The sequence below is a fragment of the Macrobrachium nipponense genome, chromosome 7, assembly GCF_015104395.2.
Source record: "Macrobrachium nipponense isolate FS-2020 chromosome 7, ASM1510439v2, whole genome shotgun sequence".
In the NCBI taxonomy this organism is placed as follows: domain Eukaryota; kingdom Metazoa; phylum Arthropoda; class Malacostraca; order Decapoda; family Palaemonidae; genus Macrobrachium; species Macrobrachium nipponense.
Window position 1 is genome coordinate 110,429,856 of NC_061109.1, and position 24,481 is coordinate 110,454,336.

The 24,481-nt window shown below is 35.0% G+C and overlaps 1 protein-coding gene across 1 annotated transcript in view; it reads right to left on the bottom strand.

Annotated features, from left to right (window-relative positions):
* LOC135217715 (diuretic hormone receptor-like) overlaps window positions 1–24,481 on the bottom strand; it is a 248,908-nt gene that overhangs the window by 125,888 nt on the left and 98,539 nt on the right. The window contains exon 2 of the mRNA XM_064253703.1: window positions 12,823–13,595. Coding sequence (XP_064109773.1) covers window positions 12,823–13,237 — 415 coding nt within the window. The 5' untranslated portion in view covers window positions 13,238–13,595. The remainder of the gene's footprint in view (window positions 1–12,822; window positions 13,596–24,481) is intronic.

Sequence of the window (24,481 nt, forward strand, 5' to 3'; positions counted from 1 at the left end):
GTAGCGGTAGTTGGAAGACTGGCACTATAAAGTAGCATATAAGTTCTTATCATTATTAGAGTTATTGCTGTGAAACGTCTATGTACATAACATTTGTTAAATAGAGTTACGCACCCATTAAATATATAGTAATACATATGTAATATATACGCAATAGTCAGGGTACAGATGTTGTGGGGCGTCTGTCAGGGGGTAACAACCCACTAAAATGTCTGGTATTACCACTGCAGTACTCTAGGATGTGCAGAACTATTGTAGTACAAATTTTACTTGGTATCTCCATGATAGATGCAGATCCTGTCTCCCCCTCCCCCTCCCCACTCGTTGTGGGCTGTCTGTCAGGGGGTAACAACCCACTAAAATGTCTGGCATTACCATCACAGCATTCTAGGATGTGCAGAGCTATTGTAGTACAAATTTTACTTGGTATCTCCAATGTTGGATGCAGATCCTGTCTCCCCCTCCCCCTCCCAACTCGTTGTGGGGCGTCTGTCAGGGGGTAACCACCCACTAAAACCTCTGTCATTACCACCACAGTATTCTAGGATGTGCAGTGCTATTGTAGTGTAAATTTTACTCGGTATCTCCTAAGTTGGATCTAGATCCAATTAACCCCACCTTTTCAGTGCGTCTGTCAGGGGGAACCCACCCTCCAAAATGTCTGTCACTGGTCATTCGATAATCAGTAGAGTCTGCAGATATATTATATATTAGTTTCATTTGGTATTTCATATATTGGATCTAGACCCAAAATCTAACGAGCAATTAGTGGTGCTTGTTAAGTAAGCCACCCATATATTTTCGGCAGACGGTCAGTTTCACAGTTTCCAAGACTACTCCTAAATACCAGTAGGGGTTTACAGTCGGTATCTCGTTCGTTGTATCTCAACGGTCCGGGCTGCCGCTCTATTACGTTTCATTTATTTTTATGGCCTTAAAATTAAAAGCAATATGAATGTCCAAATTTAGTATAATATTATAGTTCCAAGTTAGTTCATTTATACGATAGTATTATCATTATTATGTAGCAACTTCATCACATATTATCAGTCTTTGAAAGTTAAGCGAAATAACCATTATACTCTCTCTCTCTCTCTCTCTCTCTCTCTCTCTCTCTCTCTCTCTCTCTCTCTTTGTATTATTTCCTGTTTGCGTGAAATCATTTTGCATTGACCCGAAACTCCATTCACTTTACCACCTAAATAGATGATGAGATTTGCCATTTTAAGGCAAGTAGGCCGGGAAAAGGTGATTTGCCATGAAAGAATGAATTAGGTCAGCGCTCTTCAAAGGGCTCCTTATTATACCTTCTGGACGAGTGGACGCGACTTTTTTACCCAGGGAGTTGAAATGGTACATTACATAACATTTCATAAGTACAGAACTGTACACATACACACCCGTGTGAGCATACACAACGCAAACACATTGGATTCGACCTTTTTGAGGCTTGGATAATACCATTTTATATATATATATATACACACACATATATATATATATATATATATATATGATATATATATATAATATATATATACATACATATACTTTCGAGGCAGTTTTCTTGTATGCAGATTTCATTGAATTATATGGCTTTTTGGTTGTTGATCAATTTCTATAAACTTTTGTCAGACTAATAAGTTGATCAACAACCAAATAAAAAACCATAGAATTCAACGAAATCTATATATGTTTTTTTTTTATATACATATACATTTGTTTATATATATATATCTATATATATTAATAATATTATATATATATATATATATATGTGTATGTGCTTACACGGATGTATATATATAAATCTGTACTTATGAAATATTTTATGTAATGAACCATCTCAGCTCCCTGGGTAAATGTCACGCCCTCTCGTTCAAAAAGGTTTAATATGGACCCTTTTTGATGAGCGCTGACTATTTCATTGCTATGATGGCAAATCACCTTTCCAGAGCGCGAGAGAGAGAGAGAGAGATAGGTTATTTTGCTTGCCTTTCCAAGACTGGTAATATATGATGAAGATGCTACATAATAATGACAATACGTCGTGAAAATAATACTGTAATAAAATTTTAAAATCATATTGCCCTTCATCTTTGTACATATTAAAAAAAAAAATTTTATGTGAACGTGTATGTACACATACGCACACACACACTCATATATATATATTATATATATATATATATATATATATTATAATAATATATATATATATATATATATAAATTACATACATATATATATATGCAGATAGATGCCCACACACACTAGGATTTCTTCATTTATACAAATATTGAAGAAACAATTATCATTAATATCCGAAGTCATATACATTAGGAGTATTTCATAGCCAAAGGGAATATAATTGATAAGTGTTTCTGCACCGGCCAGGATTCGAACCTTGGCCAAGTATAGACAATACAATAGACAGTGATTCTGACCATCCCGGGCTAGAAAGACACCAGTTATAGTCTCCATTAAGTATATGTTATTCTCAAGCCATTGTTAATTCGATAGTATACTATATTTGGGGTTCATTATATATACGTATATACTCGTATGTGTATGTATGTATGTATATATATATATGTATGTATATATATATTTATATATATATATATATAAATATGAGAGAGAGAGAGAGAGAGAGAGAGAGAGAGTCAACAAAAAAATCAACTGCACAAATACTAATATTTGCTTAACTGACGTGCCTATAAATCAAAGCCGCTGGTGTATTACTTTCACCACCACAAAAAAAAAAAAAAAAAAGGAGGCCATTCCTCATTCACTTTATTCCTGGATTTTTCCTAATACTCCATCGACAAACGGACCATGGAGTCTAATTTTTCAACGGTAAGTCTTCCCCCAGTTATCCGGGATTGGGAGCGGTGTAGTAATAAACCCCCATTTATTTAGTGTAATTGGTTTATGTAAAGCAGTAAATATTTCGGTCACCTACAATTCATGACGTAAACATGATAAATGTAACGCAAGAATTGTACCAAATTGTCTGCTATTCATGGTAATGACTATTTAAAACAGTGACTTAATCAGTCATACACAATTCATGACGAAATATATGATCTGAAAAGTGTACCAAAGCCGCTATGTAGAGTAATTAATGCATTTACAACAATATATTTATCAGTCAACAATTCACGACGTAAAAATGATTAATATAATCTGAGAACTGTCACAAATCGTCTGTTTTCGGAAGCAAATCGAACCAAGGGACCAAATGTAAGACGATCCCAGAGCAGAGGGAAAAAAAGGAAAACTGGATTAAGGAGGAAAAGGAAGACAGAAGCAGGCTAAACCCAACAGTTTTATTCGAAACATTTTGCGGAGTTCGTTACTCCCCGAAACAGGAAGGTTCTGGTTTCGCCTGTCGCAGTTTTTACGAAAAAAATTTCTATATTTGTGGAATTCTAGGTGGAGTGTATTATACCTTCAGATGTTAAGCAGTAATTCCCCGTTGAAACTGAATGTTCACTTTGCCTAGGGAATGCTCTGGGAGTAAGCTAATAAACTACTTTTGTTGTTGTTGTTGTTTTTGTGCTTGTTGTTGTTCGTGTTGTGTGAGTCTGAAAGCCTCTGAAGAAATCTGAAAAAGGTGTTTAATGCTAAGTTAAAGAGATAGAAATTTTAGGATAGGATATTTATGAATAATTCATTAGAGTGAAACAACGCAACGGGCTGTTTGGCTGTAGATTTTAGCTCTTTTTAATTAATTTGATGTACTGAATTTAGAGGTTCTATTTCTGTTCAACTGTTTTGTGTTTCCACTTATAACTGAGAATATATGAACGTTTTTAATTTGCATCCTTTTAATTTGATCCTTGTTGTTAGAATGAGTAGCACCAAGCATTAGTATTAATTATGAAGACCACTTCACGTAATTCAGGAATATAATGTTTGCAACTTATGCGTCAGTGGAAAATCTTGCACGATTCTCGAGTAAGCTGGAGGTCGAGTAAGCTACCCTGCCTTTTCTCTGTGATATGTGTGTGACACTGACATTTTAATACATCAGTCAATAGATACATGATTTGATTTCGATTCTATGGGAGATAAACCTGTCGAATTCAGGTTCCGTAACGTGTATTCGACGGGAATTTGTACCGCAGAGTCAACGTCATAACTTCACAGTTGAATGCTAATGCCACTATCACACGCTTATCAACTCTAAAAAGCATTAAAATTCGAATCCCTGAGCGGGGTAGAGGTGCTCACAGTATATTTGATATTATATAATCTATATATAGTATATAATTATTATAATATATAGATAAATATAATATATTATATTAACAAAACCTGATGAAATGGCCTTTCAACCTTATTCTTGAAAGGTCAATAGAACGTCAGCCGATTTCATGCCACGAATAATGGCATAGCTTGTTATTATGACCTCTGGCATTACGGGACTTAACTCAACAAAGATAAAAAAAAAAAAAAGAGAGAGCGAAAACTCATTAGCTCTGTGCTTCATAATGCGATCAGCGAAGAACTTTTTACGTGGTTATGTCGGGCTCCATTGCAAAGTAGGTTTTTCCAAACTTCGGCCGACCTCACGTGACCCTTACCCTTAATGACATTCAGGTTAAAGGGATTTCTGTTGAGCTTGTTTCTTTTTTTATTGTTATCTAAGTATGAAATAAAAAAGAGTGAAGGAAAGTCATTAAGGGGTGACTATAGGAACCCCTTTTTTTTTTTTAACACGGATCTGTTTTGGAATTACCAAAGTATCTTGGGAAAAAGGAATCATTGTTACCTGTATTGTACTCTCAAGTAGGCCAGACATTTTCTCTCTCTTATAAATGCACAATATCTCGAAGAATACATTACGAAAGCCACGATTAAAATAAAAATTATGCTAACTTTCTCGAGTTGCGTTTTCAAACGTATATCATTCTAACTTTGAAAATCGACTGAAATGATCTTGGTATATATGAGGAAACTTTAAATCGGTTGGGCCGTCCTGCAAACTAATATATGAACTGCGGGTAACGTCCCGAGAAGGACAAAACTTAAATGAACATGTCATTTTGTGAGGCCAGGCAGAATTTTTGTTTCGAAGTATATAATAATACTCAGGTTCATGTTGCAGTCTTACAAGCACCATGTTTTATTCATCATTCATATATATATATATATATATATATATATATATATATATATAATATATATATATATATATATATATATAAAGAAAGATAAATGCCACGAAGGAAAAATAAACGAAGGAGTCTGCGAGATCTTTCGGCTTAAAAGCCCTTTATTGAAGCAGTTACTGCTTCAGTAAAGGGCTTTTAAGCCGAAAGATCTCGCAGACTCCTTCGTTTATTTTTCCTTCGTAGCATTTATCTTTATTTATGGTTTATTTATCACGTTCCTAACTTTCGTGATTCTGTTATACATATATATATATATATATATATATATATATATATATATATATATATATAATATATATATATATATATATATATGTGTGTGTGTGTGTGTGTGTGTGTGTGTGTGTGTACATAATCTTAGCAGGACTCGGGTCGGCGAGATTCTTTGGAAAACCAGAACAAGAAGATATGAGACAAAATGACCTCTTATTGCATTTCATAGGCAATTTATTGGCTAGGATACTCAACGGCCACAAAAAACTACAAGGTCCATATAAGATTCATTAGCTGGTATACGTTTTTAGTTCAAGGGGGCAACGCAAAAGTTTTTTTTTTTTTTCTATTCATGGAACGTTTGATGAGCTGGAGGAAGCCATGAATATTCGCTTATGCTAATATACACATTTATCTGTACATATGTATTGTAACGGATGGCTAATATTGCGGATCAGTGAAGTTGAGCAGTCTTGGTTCTAATCGGCAAAAGGATGAGTGACCAGAAGGAAGCGCTGCTGGGGGTTCAGTGCGTGGTGTAACCTCATTAAAAAAAATGCTACTATTTTCAAGTGGAATGGGTGTTTAGATGATAAACACTTAACTGCACACGTTCATATATATCAGGGACGTCAGTGAAGTTATCGATTGCGCTAACAAGTGAGGTTATAAGTTTTTACCGACTCCGACCTTACAATCACCGTCGAACTCGGGTATTCGTAATCAGAATCGATATCCAAGCCCCCCCTCTAAACCATGTTAACAAATTCGAACGTATGCCGAACGTAGCCATATTATGAATAATTATCACATAACCGTGATTCATATAAATTATTCGAGCTTAAATGTTTGAAAATATATTAATTCTGAGGTAGAACAATTAGATATTAAGTGACATTTGTAGCTCAAATATATATATATATATATATATATATATATATATATATATATATATATATATATATATATATATATTATATAGAGAGAGAGAGAGAGCGAGAGAGAGAGAGAGAGAGAGAGAGAGAGAGAGAGAGAGGTCTCATAGTATATATATATATATATATATATATATATATATATATATAATATATATATATATATATATATAGTATATATATATATATATATACTATATAGTATATATATATATATATATATATATATACTATAAGACCTCTCTCTCTCTCTCTCTCTCCCATAAGTAGCCATCTTGCTTGGTGAGTCGTACCCGCGTGAAGTCAGATTAATCAACAGATATCACAAGTTTAAACATACGACTAGAATTTGAGAAATATCTAGAAGTGTTCGTGAACTATCGGTGATAAGATTAGTGTGAAAATAGTAGGATAAAGCGTCTTTAAAGTTAGTTTATCAGTGTAATACTATAAATCAGAACAAGATGGCAGTAAGTTCCAACTGCGGGAAGAGGTGGCGTAATTTGGCGTGTCTAGCAGATTCGCAATACGATGAGGTAGCAGGAAGGGAACTGGCATTTCTCATCTATGAAATCAGCAACAGTCCTAACCAAAAAGATACAAAAGCATTCATAGATATATTAGAAGGATATAATCCTTCAAACTGGAACAAATCTAATGAAAAGATCTTGAAAATAATTGAAGAAGTTCCAAATAAAATCCAAGTGGTCAAGAGACTCATAAAGAAAATATACATAAACCAACATATTCCGACAAAGAAAATGAATAAGGTGAATCTTGTGAATATCCTAATTGATGCATTAGGAAAAAGGAATGCCAAAAGCATGCAAACTGTGTAAGGTTTGGTATAGCATAGTCAATCCACAAAACCTAATAGAAAATCTGCGCTGCATGCAACATTCGACCATCCACAGTGTGCTGAGGTAATACAAGATTTGAGAAAAGATACAGAAGTTTTTGTTCAACATGTCTATCATTGGATAGGACAATGTTATTCAAATCAAGATTGAATGTACAAATAGTGATGAGGAAGAAGAAGAAGAGGAAGGAAGAAGAAGAAAAAGAAAAGAAAAGAAAAAAGAAAGGAAAACGAAGAGAAAGTAAAACAAAAATGAAATGACAGAAAAAAATAAGGGAAAAACAAAGAACAAGATAAAAGTATGGATGCAGAGATACTCATTGATACTACATATGAGGCAATAAAGCAGCATACCTACGAAGAAATAAATTACGATATGACAACAGAAAAGCAAATCCCGAAGAGGCTCTACCCAGATCTATACAATGACGGGAAAGAGGAAAAAATAGACAAGAAAGACAAAATCTGCAACCTTTTGAAAAGAGGGAATTGCAGATTTGGAGAAAGATGTTACTACAAACATCCTAAGATATGTCAAAACTATGAAATATATGGTAAATGTGCATACTTAGATGGATATGGGGATGATTGCAGAGATCTGCATCCAAAAATAGTAAAAAACCTAAAAGAAGGAAAAGGATGTAAGTTCGACAAAAAATGCAAATATATGCACCCTGTAGCCATGAATCATAATCAAATAAATAACCAACCAAGTAATAAAATCCAAAATAAGAAAGAAACAAATAAAGAGAGAAATCAAGAATATCAGGTAAAAGAGAAAAGCAAACCACAATGAGATATGCAGAGGTGTCAGCAAAAAATTTCAAAACATCAGCTCCGAAATTCTACTCAAGAGATAATAACTGTATTTATTATGCAAGAGGATATTGCAGAAACGGAGAAAATTGCAGATTCAGACACAAAATGAATAATTATGATGAAGGAAGATCAAATATTATGGAAAATTTGGATTTTTTAATGTCAGAATTTCTGGAAATGAAAAAAAGAACAACATACCAGAACAGGAAAAGAGACATGGGAAAAATCCTTATTACTACCAGTATTAAATGAAGGAGAAAACACGCAAACCATCATAGTGATGAATGCGCAGGGTTTTAGTTACGAGTAACTCAAAAAGAAAAATAGAGTACTTAGAAGAACTAACCCAAAATGAAAAGAAAATAGATATAATGAAGAATAATGAAACCTGGTATTCCCAAGAGACTGGGAATGATGATCAAATAAAAGGGTTCCAACTTATAGATCAGATAGAAAAAATAGGAATCAAGGGGGAACCGCAACATATGGGAAAGACAAAAAACAAGGGAAAAATATATGAGAAATATAGTAACTCAGAATGTGAACTAATAGCGGTAGAATTTGAATCTGAAAAATTGATGAACATAGTAATATATAGACCCTCCTCCTAATACTAAAGAGTTTGACTTAATAATTGAAAAATTGGATATATATGTAGAAATCACAAGGACTGGACTATTCTCCTATCTGGTGACTTCAACTTTCCTTTCGTAGAATGGAAAGAACGAATAGGAGATTGTGGTTGTACTTATACATATAAAAAAGAGAGTAATAGTAGTGCCAGAAGATAAGAGGCGAATTTGAAAAGCTATTAGATATGCTACTAGATACAACATTCAAACAAATAAATCACCTGCCAACAAGAAAGGAAAATACTTTAGACCATAGTATTTGTGAACGAGATGAATTATGTTAAAGAAATAATAGTTTATAATGCGAATATTTCAGACCATAATGTCATAGAATTAACAGTTCATTCCAAAGCAAGTGAAAATAGAGATAAGCAAGAAATGAAAAAGTGGGAAGGATATGGGAAATACAACTTCTACAGTAAAAATATAAAATGGTCAGAAATTAATGAAGAATTAAACAAAGATTGGGATAACATTTTCGTAAGTGATGACATAAGGGTAAATACGGAGATATTATATAAAATATTGGAGAAAATAGTGGAAAAATATATACCGAAGAAGAAAAGTAAACATCATTCATGCATACCAAGAGACAGAAGGATCTTGTTCCAGAAAATCAGAAAGTGGAAAAAAGGTCTTGCAAAAGAAAAAAAATGCATGGAAAGTTATAGAACTAAAAGTAAGATAGAAAATGCAGAACAAAAGATTATACAATCAAAAGAAAATGAAAAACGGGACTTGGAAGAAAAAACCCTATTAAATATCAAGCAAAACCCCAAGCTATATACTCATATGCGAAGAAGATGAATAAAAGAAGAATAGAAATAGGCCCTCTGAGAATTGAAGGGAGATTAACGAATGAAAAAAAGGAAATTTGCAACATACTGGCAGAACGATATAAGAGAGAATTCACCCCTAGAATAGATAAATGAAGATAATGATATAGAAGTAAGGGATGAAAATAGTGAATATTTAGCTGACATAGATATTAATGAAGCTGATATTGTGCAGGCTATTAATAAAATTAAAAATGGAGCTGCTGCAGGGCCTGATGGAATTCCTGCTATTTTGTTAAAGAAAGTAGTTCATTCTATCGCAAAGCCACTTGCAATATTATTAAGACAAAGTGTAGATACAGGCAAGATTTATGATGAGCATAAATTAGCATATATTACCCCTACTTTCAAAAGTGGATCAAGACTAGAGGCAAGTAATTATAGGCCTGTGAGTCTAACATCACATATTATGAAAGTGTATGAAAGGGTAATGAAGAAAAATATTATGAAACATTTAATAAAAAATAATTTGTTTAATAAAAGGACAACATGGTTTCGTACCCGGAAAAAGTACACAAACCCAACTGTTAGTCCACCGTGAGAACATATTCAAAAATATGAAAAGCGGAAATGAAACAGATGTGGTTTATTTAGACTTTGCAAAGCTTTTTGATAAAGTAGACCATAATAATATTAGCGAAGAAAATTAGAAAACACAATATCGGGATAAAGTAGGAAGATGGTTAAAAAAGAAATTTTTACACAACAGAAAACAGATAGTTATTGCAAACGACGAGAAATCGGATGAAGGGTCAAGGTAATATCCGGTGTGCCGCAAGGTACGGTGTTAGCTGCAATACTGTTTGTTATTATGATTGAAGACATAGACAATAATGTGAAGGATTCGGTAGTGAGTAGTTTCGCAGATGACACAAGAATAGTAGAGAAATTACTTGTGATGAAGATAGGAAAACGCTCTACAAAGAGACCTTAACAAAGTATATGATTGGGCAGAGGTAAATAGGATGGTATTTAACTCTGATAAATTTGAATCAATAAATATGGAGACAGGAGAAAGAAAGCTATATGCATAAGGAAGGGACCTAATAATGAGACCATCACAAATAAGGAAGCAGTTAAAGACCGCCTTGGTGTGATGATGAATAGGAACATGTTATGCAATGATCAAATAGCAACTCTGTTGGCAAAATGTAAGCAAAAATGGGAATGTTGTTACGGCACTTCAAACAAGAAAAAAGCTGAACACATGATTATGCTTTATAAAAACATATGTTCGTAGTCCACTTGAATATGCAATATGAATATGGTACCCACACTATCAAAAGGATATTGCACAAATAGAGAGTGTACAAAGGTCCTTTACAGCTAAGAATAGAAGAAGTTAAGGACCTAGACTACTGGGAAAGACTACAATTCTTAAAATTATATAGTCTAGAAAGGAGAAGAGAACGCTACATGATAATTCAGGCATGGAAACAGATAGAAGGAATAGCAGAAAATATCATGGAACTAAAAATATCAGAAAGAGCAAGCAGAGGTAGATTAATAGTGCCCAAAACTATACCAGGAAAAATAAGGAAAGCACACAGGACATTAATCCACTACGCACCAGCATCGATAATGCAGCGTCTATTCAATGCGTTGCCAGCTCATCTGAGGAATATATCAGGAGTGAGCGTAGATGTGTTTAAGAATAAGCTCGACAAATATCTAAACTGCATCCCAGACCATCCAAGATTGGAAGATGCAAAATATACCGGAAGATGTACTAGCAACTCTCTGGTAGACATTAGAGGTGCCTCACACTGAGGGACCTGGGGCAACCCGAACAAGATGTAAGGTCTGTATGTAAGGTAAGGTCTCTCTCTCTCTCTCTCTCTCTCTCTCTCTCTCTCTCTCTCTCTCTCTATATATATATATATATATATATATATATATATTTTTTTTTTTTTTTTTTTGGGGGGGGGGGCTACAAATGTCACTTAATATCTAATTGTTCTACCTCGAATTAATATATTTTCATATATTTAAGCTCGAATAATTTATATGAATCACGGTTATGTGATATTATTCATACTATGGCTACGTTCGGCATACGTTCGAATTTGTTAACATGGTAGAGGGGGTTGGATATCGATTCTGATTACGAATACCCGAAGTTCGACGGTTTTACTATATGAAAATATATAATTCCGAGGTAGAGCGAATTAGATATTAAAGGACATTTGTAGCTCGAATAATTTATATGAATCACGGTGATGTGATAATTATTCATTATAATATATATATATATATATATATATATATATATATATATATATGTGTGTGTGTGTGTGTGTGTGTGTGTTTGTGTGTGTGTGTGTGTGTGTATGTATGTTTATATTTGTAAGTTACATTAATCTCCTTACTGCTCGTTGTCCTCACATTGTTTGGATACGCTTGAGGTTCTAAGTGATGAGCGGATCCACAAAGTTTGAGGAAAAAATGGTTACGAACTAATTGTGGTAATCATAATTACACACAAACGCACACACACACACACACAGAGAGAGAGAGAGAGAGAGAGAGAGAGAAAGGTTATTTAGATATATATGTAAATATCGATGGCATATGTAAATATATTGATAAATATTACTTAATTTCCCTAACTATTTTATAAAGCTTACATTCAATGAAGATGCTACGAACGATGTCTCGTCAATCTAAGCCGAAATAACAGTGCATGAGGAAAGTGATTTTATACACCAATCGTACAGAGCTCGATTAGCTACCTTCTTCCCCATCCCACCAAGATTCCTCTGGGAGGAAAGGGGAGCTCTCTTTCCAATTATACCCCATTAGTGTCTAGGTCAAGGTAATTCTGACGACGAGTGGCGTGAGTAAGAGATGCAAAGTTAGTGTGGCAGGCCAAGCGTCATGTTCGTTTCAGCTAGACCAATAACACCAGGATAACAAAAAACGAGGCAGGCCTTGACTCAGACCTGAAGCACAAAAGGTTGACATTTCCCTTTAGGCATGTTTCTGCATTGTATGCAACAATGCATAAACATGCTCTCCCCATATTGATCAAGTTTGAAACGCCCTTCTGGCTTCCACGTTTTCAGTGATCTTCATCTCAGTCATTCAAAAGACACCTTTACCTTCTTTCATTTTCTGTTGCGGTAGATAAGAGCGGTAGATAAGGGTTGCTCGTCACATTGAATTTTTCTTTTAAAAGAGACACGTTGACGTAGTAATCAGATTTAAATCTTATTTTCCTCCAGTTCTTTCCTTTTATTTTTCTTTCTTGGTTCCAGTGGTCCTAGGAAAGATAAGGTAATCAGGTTGCTCAACTCGTTCACCTTCATTTTAGAAAGGAAAAAAGAAATTCCATGCATGACTCACCTGAAGCGTCGTAGAAAACTCCGTTGAAGTCGTCGAAGCAGGGGATCTCCCGAAGAGTTCCGGCAGGCGTCTCGGGCCAGCAAGATACGCCGTCGAACTTGACAGGACAGGTCTTTTGGTCGTATGGGGAATCCATGAAGGACATGACATATTCGTGGAAGCATTTGAGCACTTTGTGGGTGTTGTCGGTTTCGTTCAGGACCGTCGACTGTTCCATGAACCTCCTCCAGAGGGTCTTCCTGAGTTCTGTCACGATCTCCGACTCTGGAGTGAGTTCGTCCTGCGTCTCCTTGTCGTGTTCGAGCTCGGTGGCGTTCTCGGACCGCCAGGTGGCGTTCACACCCTCGCTCCTGTTCCTGAGCTCCACTTGGTCGGGAACTGAAACGCTCTCGGTCGGAACGGCGACGGAAAGCATTTTGTTGTGTGTCGAGTGTTGCGGTTCTTTCCTACCAAATGGAATTGTTCATCTACTCACTAAGTAAATCTGAACACTATAACAATGACTAAAGGATGTCAGCATTTTCTCTGGAAGATCAAAAAACTCTCGCCTAAATCATAACATTTCTCGTAAAGTTCTGAGCGTGACGTCACATCCGGAAAGCGACTTATGCCTTTCGAGGGGAGGAAAACGTCCTAATGGGTTCCTCCGGGAATGGGTGACTTGATCTACGCCGATGCATCCATGCCCATGTGGTAACGTGGCTGCCATTGCTGAAAGCTCCATTGTGGTCTCCATCACCCATCATGGGTGCTGGATGCATCATCCATCACACCTGTAATAAAACAAAAAATAGAGTTAGTATTCTGCAATATGACTGGTTGCGTGTAATATATTCTAGAATGGCGGTGTTTTTGGGGAACACTAAAACCACCAGAAACTAATGCCCTTTACTAACTCCGGTCCAGAAAACGAGAGAGAGAGAGAGAGAAGAGAGAGAGAGAGAGAGAGAGAGAGAGATCGGACTTACCGCGAAGAAAGCGAAAAACCTGTATCTTGAAGTAAGAAAATTTTACATTTCAAATTTGAAAGCTCCATTTAAGCAATTTAAATATTTCTGCGAAGTTCCATTCATAATAGGTATTTCAGCTCCCATTCTCTTTATGCAGTTCGGTTTCAAACAAACATATCTTTCCAAATTTCATAAGAAAAAAAAAGTGGCGCCCTAATGTCAGTCATTTTATGTGTGTGTGTGTGTGTGAGTGTGAGAGAGAGAGAGAGAGAGAGAGAGAGAGAGAGAGAGAGAGAGTAATCGTTTCACGGTATATATGGGACTAAAGGAAATGCAAACGTAAAGATATTCAGTATATAGATGGTGCTTTTCGGGAGATCAGTGGAGGAACTAGAAACATTTCCAACCATAAACGTTGCTATTGATGTATCCACTCAGCTGTTCGGAAAGCACTACAATGAAGTTATTTTTGTATTCCACTAGAAAGCTATCCTAGAGCAACAATGTGAACCAAATCGCTAACGGAAATGGAGTAGTATCACTCTCGATAAAAACACAATTAGGTAATCAGATTTCATGGCTTTCCCCTGGGGAATGTTTTCCTATTTCGTGCCTTTGTTGGATTATAACAGCCGAGAGCTGTGCGGAATTTATCAAAACAGAAATTTGTTATGAATTCCGTCAAATCTATTTCGTCTTTTAGGTTTTTAATTTTTTTTCCCCAAACCGTAGTGCTGAGGGTGACTATTAATGAATAATATTACTTTCGATACGGATTTCTCATAAGATTTATAATTTAATTCAACCTGTTGTCGATAATAAATATGTTATATATGTAATTTGATATCATCTTTATTTATTATTTATATTAAATAATGAGAGAGAGAGAGAGAGAGAGAGAGAGAGAGAGAGAGAGAGAGAGAGAGAGAGAGAGAGCATAATGATGCGCCTTTTTGTACGTGTTAGGTATCTAACATTGTGTACTTTTAACTATTGTATCATAAATGTACCTTTTATGCATAACACTTGAATAGTATTAGCAACCTTGTCCGTCTACTCGGGAGGCTCATCAGCATTACGTCAAACCGCCTGCACACTACCCCATACACTCTTATCTTGCGTGAAATCTTGTGCCTCTTGGAGGCAATGGGCATTCATTTCCAATACCTCTGTCCTTCTACCTTTTTAGTTTACCCTAACTTCCTCTCCTGCTTCTGTTAATACGTTTTATTTACTTACTTATCGTCCTCTGTTTTTTCTTTAAGTGAATGAACAACCTCAAAAGCACTCCGATTCATTCTTCCGCCCTTATTCCATTTATGCTATTCCTACATTTTTTTTTTTTACTTCTTCAGTTTTTCTTATGCCTCGTGTACTTCCTAAACAGTTCATCTCAGTCGCTTCAAATCCAAACCTCATACATATCAAGTTTTTCCTTTTACCTTTCCAACCTTACTCCTGTTCACAGTTACTGTTAACCTTCTTCTCTTGGGAGCAGTTAACATTCTTTTAGTTTCTCCACTTTCTTATCAGTGATAAGTTATCACTTTCAATCATAAATTTAATTTCTCCCAATACTGATTTTCAATGCAACGTGAACACCCTGTACAATATTTCTGTGTAAAATCCATCCTAAGCAATTATTTTAGGTCTATTTTGTGCCTCTCACAGCTTTTCTTCTTTACCTTTAATCTTCTCGCATTACTATTTCTTAACTATACTCGGTTTTTTCCATCTGTCCATCCGCCTATGGTGTTTGCGTATGGTAACACTGCGTCCCGGGCTTTAGATAGTCACATTCAGCTTACATTCAACAATAATAACAATATCCTATTTCGAATATTAACGGTGTAATTCGCATACAGTAAATTATTAAAACACTTTTCAGTTGCAAATGTACACCCAGATATCCTTTTATTTACCTAAAACTTATACATAGCGTAACTGTTTAAAGCCCGGGACGCAGTGTTACCATGTCGAAACCCTCAAAATTCTGCCACTTACCTTACCTACCATCCGAAGTGATATGATATACCCATAAAGTTTAGTATCGTCTGTCATGTTGATCCGTAACCAATTATTTGTTTACTTCACCCAGTCCTTCAAAATTTTATAGATATTTCATGATATTTGATAATATCTGAATAAGGCATTCGTTCTATGGAACGTATTTTAGACTTCTCTATGGAGATTTGACGACTCTTTTGAAACTCCCGTCAAAGTCTGCGGCCACAACTTCCATAACTTCAAAAGACAATATCTTTTTATGGAGTCAGAGATACCGAGTTTATCAATTCACATTATAAAACTTATTTTGTTTTATGAATGAAGGATTTCTGCTCCTTAGACTTTACATATCACAAACTCATTTTATCCAGGAAGAAAATGATTAGATCATATTATAGAGAGAGAGAGAGAGAGAGAGAGAGAGAGAAATAGTTGCTTAACAAAATGACGTGCTTACAAAAAAAGCCGGTTTTTTCGGATTAAAGGAAAGATATGCTGTCTCTGGAAACGTAGTTACATAGAAAATATTAAAATATATCCAGTAAAGTGACTGATATTGATTTAGAGAGAGATTTTAAAGGGGGTCATAGTTGTCGGGTTGCGAAGAATTTTTATAGAAATTAGATTTGGCGTGATTGAATGGACTGAATGGAGAGAGAGAGAGAGAGAGAGAGAGAGGGGGGGGGGGGGGGGGGGGGGGGGGGGTTAGTTGAATGGCGGTTGGAGTAAGGCTTACTCTTCGTCTGTGGCATCAAAGAGCTGCCACTCACTAAAAGCTTTAAATTCTTAAGGGGTGCGATAAAGGGATTATCTAAGGCCGCCGAGAGAGGAAGGTAAGCGGCGAAAGGAGGTGATATAAGTTCTGGCTGAAAATAGACTGACTTCGATGCTCGGAGGGAGGAAAATCAGTTTGGATTTAGATGAAATGAAAACAAAGTGAAATTATCAGTTTTGATTCGAACATAATGATTACTGTAAAAGGACCAGTCGAGGAAAATGAGTGTAGCCACACATGCCGACCCTCAGCATGGACTTAGGACAAGAGGTCATCTCATTGCATACAGCTCTTTCCTTTAACAGAGTTGCAACATGCCTTCATTGCAGTAAGTGAACTCATTAAGAAAATGGAGGAAAAGAGGGTTGGATTAGAATTAAGTTTGGTAATCACTGACGTTAAAGAAAAACTAATTATAACAATGTAGATCATTTTTCATGTTTGTCGTTTTTCCCCCCACGATATGATTAGTTAGATAATAATAATTTATTAAATGAGGATTTTAACTATGTGATTTATATAAGAAGAAGCAAAGGAAAGCCGGTTAAAGCTATAGTATGGCCATAAAATGCATACTGAACGTAAATAAAATTAAGATCTACTCGTCTTGTCATTTATTTGTATAATCATTCACACTCCTAATTTCCTTTGAGTGGTGAATTCAGACACTGCATTTTCTATCCTCAGCAAGTCTCTTTAGGTGAGGTTGTTAACCATCGCTCTGTTTTTTAACCGTGGCTGCGACCATTACGGTCGTCTAGTAAGAGGCTCATAATTCGTTTTTTGATGTACAAGAAGCTTTTAAAAGAATCAGACGAACCTGCGGCCTCTCGGCTCTCGCTTGGTAAGCGAAAATGCTACCAGTCACACACAAGGATATATATATATATATTATATAAAGTCTATCCTCTTTATTAACATTAAGCGATCTTTCGTGATATGAAGCGGTTCTTAAAAAACTTGGTATTATTGTTATACTAGTACTTTTAACGGCCGAAACGTGGATGAATTCACTGTGCACTTAACTTCCATAGTTTTAGCCACTTCTTTCATATTTTCACGGATATCTTGGCTATCAAGACTTATTTTCCAGCCGCTCTCTCACCCCACCTACCCAACCCTCTGTCTCCTGATCAAAACATATATAAACCCTTTGGTCCTTCTTTTCCCTTACTCTGACCATATAATCGTTTTTGCATGAATGTAGGTATGGGCGTATACAAACACATATATATGTATATATATGCATATGTATGTATGTATTATGTATGTATATATGTGTGTGTGTGTATGGGTGTAAGTATGGACGTATACACACACATATATATGTATGTATTATGTATATATATATATATATATATATATATATATATATATATATATGGGTGTGTGTGTGTGTGTGTGTGTGTGTGTGTGTGTGTGTGTGGAGAGAGAGAGAATGACTGAGTGGGTGAGGAGGAAAATCATAGTGTAAAGCTTTTGTAATCATTAGCTTACTTAATCTTCAATTAATTATCCAGTTTCAACTAAATTGCATCAATATCTTGGCAACTACACTAAATATGATCCTGAAGCCTCATTACAGTTTTCCAATATCATTAGAGGGTCTTGCAAGTCTAGAAACCGCAAGAAGCGACGCTCCTTATTAAAACCAGCTTTTATAATTCCGGTTTATAACCAGCATATTATGACTTTTCTTTATAAAATGTAGAATTTTGAAGAAAAAATGTTTTGGCATCATAAAGGTGTCATGGATGGCAGACGCTTAGTTGAGCTTTGATTTCCAGGACTGAGTACAAAGCTATGGTATTAGCGTTCCACCTCGGTGGTCGCGGGTTCGATTCTCGGCCATTCCGTTGATGAGTGAGAGATGTGTATTTCTGGTGATAGAAGTTCACTCTCGACGTGGTCCGGAAGTCACGTAAAGCCGTTGGTCCCGTTACTGAATAACCACTGGTTTCATGCAGCGTAAAAGCACCATACAAACAAACAAACAAACAAAGCTTCCGCATTTTACTCGTACTTCGGGCTTTTCTTACTTCTGTAATCTTCCTTCCTCTAGCAGGGCTGTCTCATTCATTAATCTTCATTCTTTTCTCATTTATCGTATTTGAGTTGGGCATTAGTGTTGGTTGCCCACTAACTTCTTTATTCCAGAACGTGTGATGGTTTTGAATAATGCAAATGAATGATCTCTGTCAAACAATTTACGGTTTTGAATAATGCAAATGAATGATCTCTGTCAAACAATATACGGTTTTGAATAATGCAAATGAATGATCTTTGTTAAACAATTTATGGTTTTGAATAATGCAAATGAATGATCTGTCAAACAATTTACCTTTCAAAGCATACTTGAAAAGGTAAACTCCTTTTTTTATGCTTTATATGAGTGCATGAGTACTGTGTAGTATAATAAAGATGATAACTCAGATTATACCATTTTGAAGAATAAAACTATGTAAGATTTTCATTTTTAAGCTCAGTATAACATGTGCTGAAATATTTGTTTCCCTTTTTGCTGAAATCCTCTGTCACCAGCTGTAAAACTGTATTCTTTACATTTCTCCGAGTCAGGATGTTGTAATATCAGACTGAGTTTGCATTTCAGCATTTTGTGTGCAGAGATTACCCTTATGAGCTTTCACGCTTCATATCCTGAACTGTTGTTACGCAGATTTTTTAGTCGTCTGTTTTTTAAATGCATTTATCTCGGAATTTTCTACCTTCGTATTATAAATCTGAGTATTATTTGAATTTTTTTATGATGCAGTTTGTGAAATGTGATATCTATGAATTTTCAATCCTGCTCTTTCTGAATTGGAGTTCGCTTAATTTTTAATTCCGCTTTCCTTAATTTTTAAATCCGCTTTCCTTAATTTTTAATTCTGCTTTCCTTAATTTTTAATTCCGCTTTCCTTAATTTTTAATTCTGCTTTCCTCAACTGGTGTGCTCTCTCATTTTTCGAATAATTTATTTTCTCGACTGGTGTTATATCTGATCAATCAATTCGGCCTTTTCTGAACTTGTGTTGTCTCTGAATTTTCCAGTTTGCACCTTCTTAGGTAGTCTGAATTTTAAACCACGGGTTTAATTATGAATTTTCGATCCTGCATGTTCTGATCTTGTGTTATATTAATGCCGTTTAGTTCTGCATAATGAGTTCGTGTAATCTCTGAAGAATTTCCTATCCGCTCTTCTTTCGTGTAATCCTCTGAAGATTCGATCTGCATCTTCTTTCGTGTTATCTCTTGAAATTCTATCCTGGATCTTCTTTCGTGTAATCCTCTGAAGATTCTATCTGGATCTTCCTTTCGTTGTAATCTCTGAAGATTCTATCCGGCATCTTCTTTCGTGTAATATGAAGATTTCTATCGCTGCATCTTCTTTTTTCGTGTAATCTCTGAAGATTCTATCCTGCATCTTCTTTCGTGTAATCTCTGAAGATTCTATCCTGCATCTTCTTTCGTGTAATCTCTGAAGATTCTATCCTGCATCTTCTTTCGTGTAATCTCTGAAGATCCTGCATACCTGATCAGCTTTCGGTATGTAATCTCTGAAGATTCTATCCTGCATCTTCTTTCATTGTGTTATAACTGCTTTTGTCTCTGAAGTTTCAGTCTTGCATTTTCTGAACTTCTGATATTGATGAATGGTCAGCCTTGCATTTTTTGCAGTAGTACTAGCTCTGAATTTGTATCCAGCATATTTTGAACTTATTATCTTTCAATTTTTAATCCTACAGTTTCTGAGTTTTTATTTTTCTGAATCTTCAATCCTGTGGTTTTCAAAAGTTTGAATGTCTCATATTTGAGAGTACCCCTGAAATTATCACCTGAATATTCAACCCTGTATTCTCTAAACTGAATTGACTTCTTTTGATTTCAATTTCTTGTTTTATTTCTTCTAAATCTGCTAATAGCTTTAATATTTTATTTTGACTTATGTATTTTTTAAACTGTTCCGTCTATGAATTTTACTTTTCATTCCGATATTTCTTGAATGTTTACCATTTCTGAATTTTCAATTCTCTATTTTCTGCACTGCTTCTAACTCGAAATTATTATTTTCATATCCGAATTTTCAGTCATACATTTTCTGAACTGTTGCTATGTCTCAATTCTGATATATATTTTGTGAAGTGTACCTATGCGTGCACTTATCCATTACTTTTTATTGTGACAAGAAATGGTCTTTTGAGTTTCGATTCCAGATTTTTGTGGGGAGCTATTGCAGACATTGAATTATTTTTATAATCAGTGATGGAAAATAGCTGCGCGGTGGAGCTTCACTATCAATTCTAAGCATAGGACTTTCCAACAACCTAAACCAAAAATGAAGGAATGCATTAATTGCTCCTAAAAGTTTAGTACTCATGGTGTGCTCATAAAATATTAATATAAAGTATGTGTATGCATTCAGAGCTTCCGCCGGTAATCACAGACCGATTCAATGAGGATTTTTTTTTTCTTCCGAAATTAATGAAAAAATTATATTCGGGACTAACGAGCATCGTTCCTCCGAATCTTCGATAACTTATTGCAAATGGAATCGAAACTAGAGAACACTAAAAATTTCATAAGCGCTTTGTTATACCTTCAAGATGTTATTTTGGAGTTATCTGTTCTTAGGAAGAGGCCATCCAAATTTATACAGTTTCCAGCAGAAGGGCTGTTTTGATTGTTGAAACAGAAAAAAATAATGGTCTGTTGAACAGATGGCAATACTTGACGAACGTGCACTTGAACTCCTCTCAATATATATTCGCAAGAAAAGAAGAAAGCAGTCCATTTAGTCCATTTTTATCGGGGGGATTGGGAGTATTGTGGATGGGTGTGGAGTAGGGTCTTTATCCTGGTTGCAAAAACTGCATTGCAATGCATTGATCTGGAGACTTATGTTCTCTATCATGCAGTTGTCCCGATACCGGAGAATATCAAATAAGTGAATTCATTCTTTATCGTGGCCCTATGGTGTTCCAGATTTCGAAAAGGGCGAAATTTTGGGAGCGTATGAGAACTGCGCTTTGTTATCATTAAATATTATTCTAGTTCATTCCACTTTTAGATTGATCGAAATTGCCGTACCCAGGTCACTGGGACACAGCTCGAAGTAAATTTGAAAAAAAAGAGAGACAACTTAATTCAGCAGTTTTCCAGTGGCAAAATGTGAACGTATTTCTCACCTTGAGAAGGGGGGGGGGGGGGGGGGGGGGGGGGGGGGGGGGGGGGGGCGAGGGGGGGGGGGAGAAGTGAGGCACTGCTGTAACCTAGTTGGTAATTTGGAAATTGTTTTCCTCATGATTGTTTTACGGTACATACAACTCAGGTTCTATTTTGGAAATTGTCGTAGATAATTGAGGTCATTTGAAGTTTGGAGAGGAATAAGAATGATACGAGCAATAACAGTATATCTTATAGAGCAGTACAGAGTATTGTGATATAGTACAAATTTAATCTTTTGTGAACTATAAAGTTCAATATTATTTTTCCATCATAGCTTATTCATTATGTACCTGAAAATAGGCTTTCATTCGGAAAGCTGCGGATAATTCGTAGATATCATGAACATGAGCAATTTTGACATTTGTTTAATGCCTCCATTTTAGAAATACTAATCTAAGCCCTTTCCAGGTGGTTCAAGTCTAAAAGAGATTGAAGAATACAAAAATAGTTCTTTAAAGCTTTAATTTTTAGCGAAATTTACTATGTGAGACATATTGTGATGACGCAGCCAATAGCATACATTCCAGAGCGCAGTGTCTTTCGCATGCAAGTGTCAAGCAACGACTTTTCTCCTTACCACTTCCTTTTCATGTTCTCTTTCGCGAGGGACTCAAAAATCCCATATACAAAAGCATAAAAGATTTTGTAGTATCGAAAAGCTGTACACAAAATTCAATATGAAAATTCCTTAACACTAATTCCCTGACATGAGTTCGTTAGAGAATGGGATCCATTTTCTTTAAAAAAATTAATAAAATAAATTAATAATTAATAATAATAATAATAATAATAATAATAATAATAATAATAATAATAATAATAATAATAATAATAATAATAATGAATAGTTGGTAAAAAAAAGGGTGATTGTGTTATAAAGATAAGAAATTTGAACGATGGAGACAGTGTGATTTAAGACTTCATATTGAAGTTGGACATGAATCAACCTCCCTGGTTGAATGCCACTAAAGGAATTCCTAAAAATAAGCTGAGTTAGTAAGTGTGTTTATCGAAATTAAAAATTATATTAGTGCTGGAATCTCGGTTGCTGATAATCACGTTTCAGGTGGTAGACTTTATTTAGTCTAAGAAAAATGTATAACTTGGAATTCCCTCTGCTAAATGAACATCATTGGAGGATTGAAAAATATTTCTCAAATCTCAGTATTTTGAAAATAGTATGATTTGCACTTTTTACTCTTCCACCAAAATGTTAAAATGATGTTGATAAAAGGGGAACGAATCAGTTATATGTTTTATCTATGTTGCTTTTAAAAAGGTACCACAATATTGTAAAAATAAAAACAGTAGGTTCTTGCCAGGATAAGTTTATGGAGAAATTGACGACAGGTCTTCCACAGTTGCTGGGTGAACTATAAGATTTCCGTTTTGTTCCAATTTACTGATATTCAAGTTATGTACGTCTGCTGAGGTCTTGTCTGCATAGTTGGCATTTAGATACAAAATATATTCTTCGGATGTCAGAAAAAGTTCCGGAAATTATCCTTTAGCTTTGTAAATAAATGAGGAACAGAGAATTCATTCGTGTAATTGTTCCACACGCAAACTTCTTCACCAATTGAAGTTTAGGGATTTTTATGAGTAACAAATACGGAAACAAAGAAGAAGATTGATAAAGAGAGAATCCTGCATTCCTGACGCACTGACAATCTGTCAGAATCTGAAACTAAAAATAAAGGTCCCAGAAATGAGTAGCTTCATTTTTTTCGCAGATGAGAGAGTGACGTTAAACAAAAGGGACGTTGAGTGATGTTGCCTTCCTTTTGTGCGTCTATCTCCATTATACGAGCAGTTATAGGCTCGCATTCTCTCTCTCTCTCTCTCTCTCTTAGCAAAAAGTTTTGCCTCCACGTGAGCCGTAAAGATCCTCTCTGTATTACTATCAGGCTGTCTTGCTGTTAAAGCTTTCTTTCTTTCGGGCTTGGATTAAGCACTTCGTTATCATTATATATATATATATATATATATATATATATATATATATATATATATATATATATATATATATATATATATATATATATATATATATATATATATATATATATATAATGTGTGTGTGTGTGTGTGATTTACCATCATATATATATATATGTGTGTGTGTGTGTTTACCATCATATATATATATATATATAATATTATATATATATATATATATAATATATATATATATAATTATAGCATGTAATATACATATATACGTGTGTGTGTGAGAGAGACTGTCTGTCTGTGTTTATGTCATGGTCACTACGTCGGAAATAATAGTCCCCTGTGCATTGAATGTTAAAAGCAAACTGAAAGCATGACAGCTAGTTTGATGTATTTAAAAGGCATTGCAGGTGTTTGCAATATTTCTTTTGATTTTTGACACTCCATTGACGTCATTCTGAAACAACCATTTTAGTTACAAAGAATCAGATTTTATTTTATGATCCATACCGTTGAGAAATAAACTGATGACATGCAAAATTAATTATTATATTTTGCATTTATGTGATACAGTTACATTAGTACGAGTGAATCCCCATTCTTATCTGCTACAATTTGACGTCAAACAGGGTAATGACGTATTTGAAAGGGTTCTTAAGTTATTGCAATTTTTTAAAAATCAATGATATACTAATTAACCTCTGTCAAAGGTCAACTTGTCGTCGAATCTCTCTCTCTCTCTCTCTCTCTC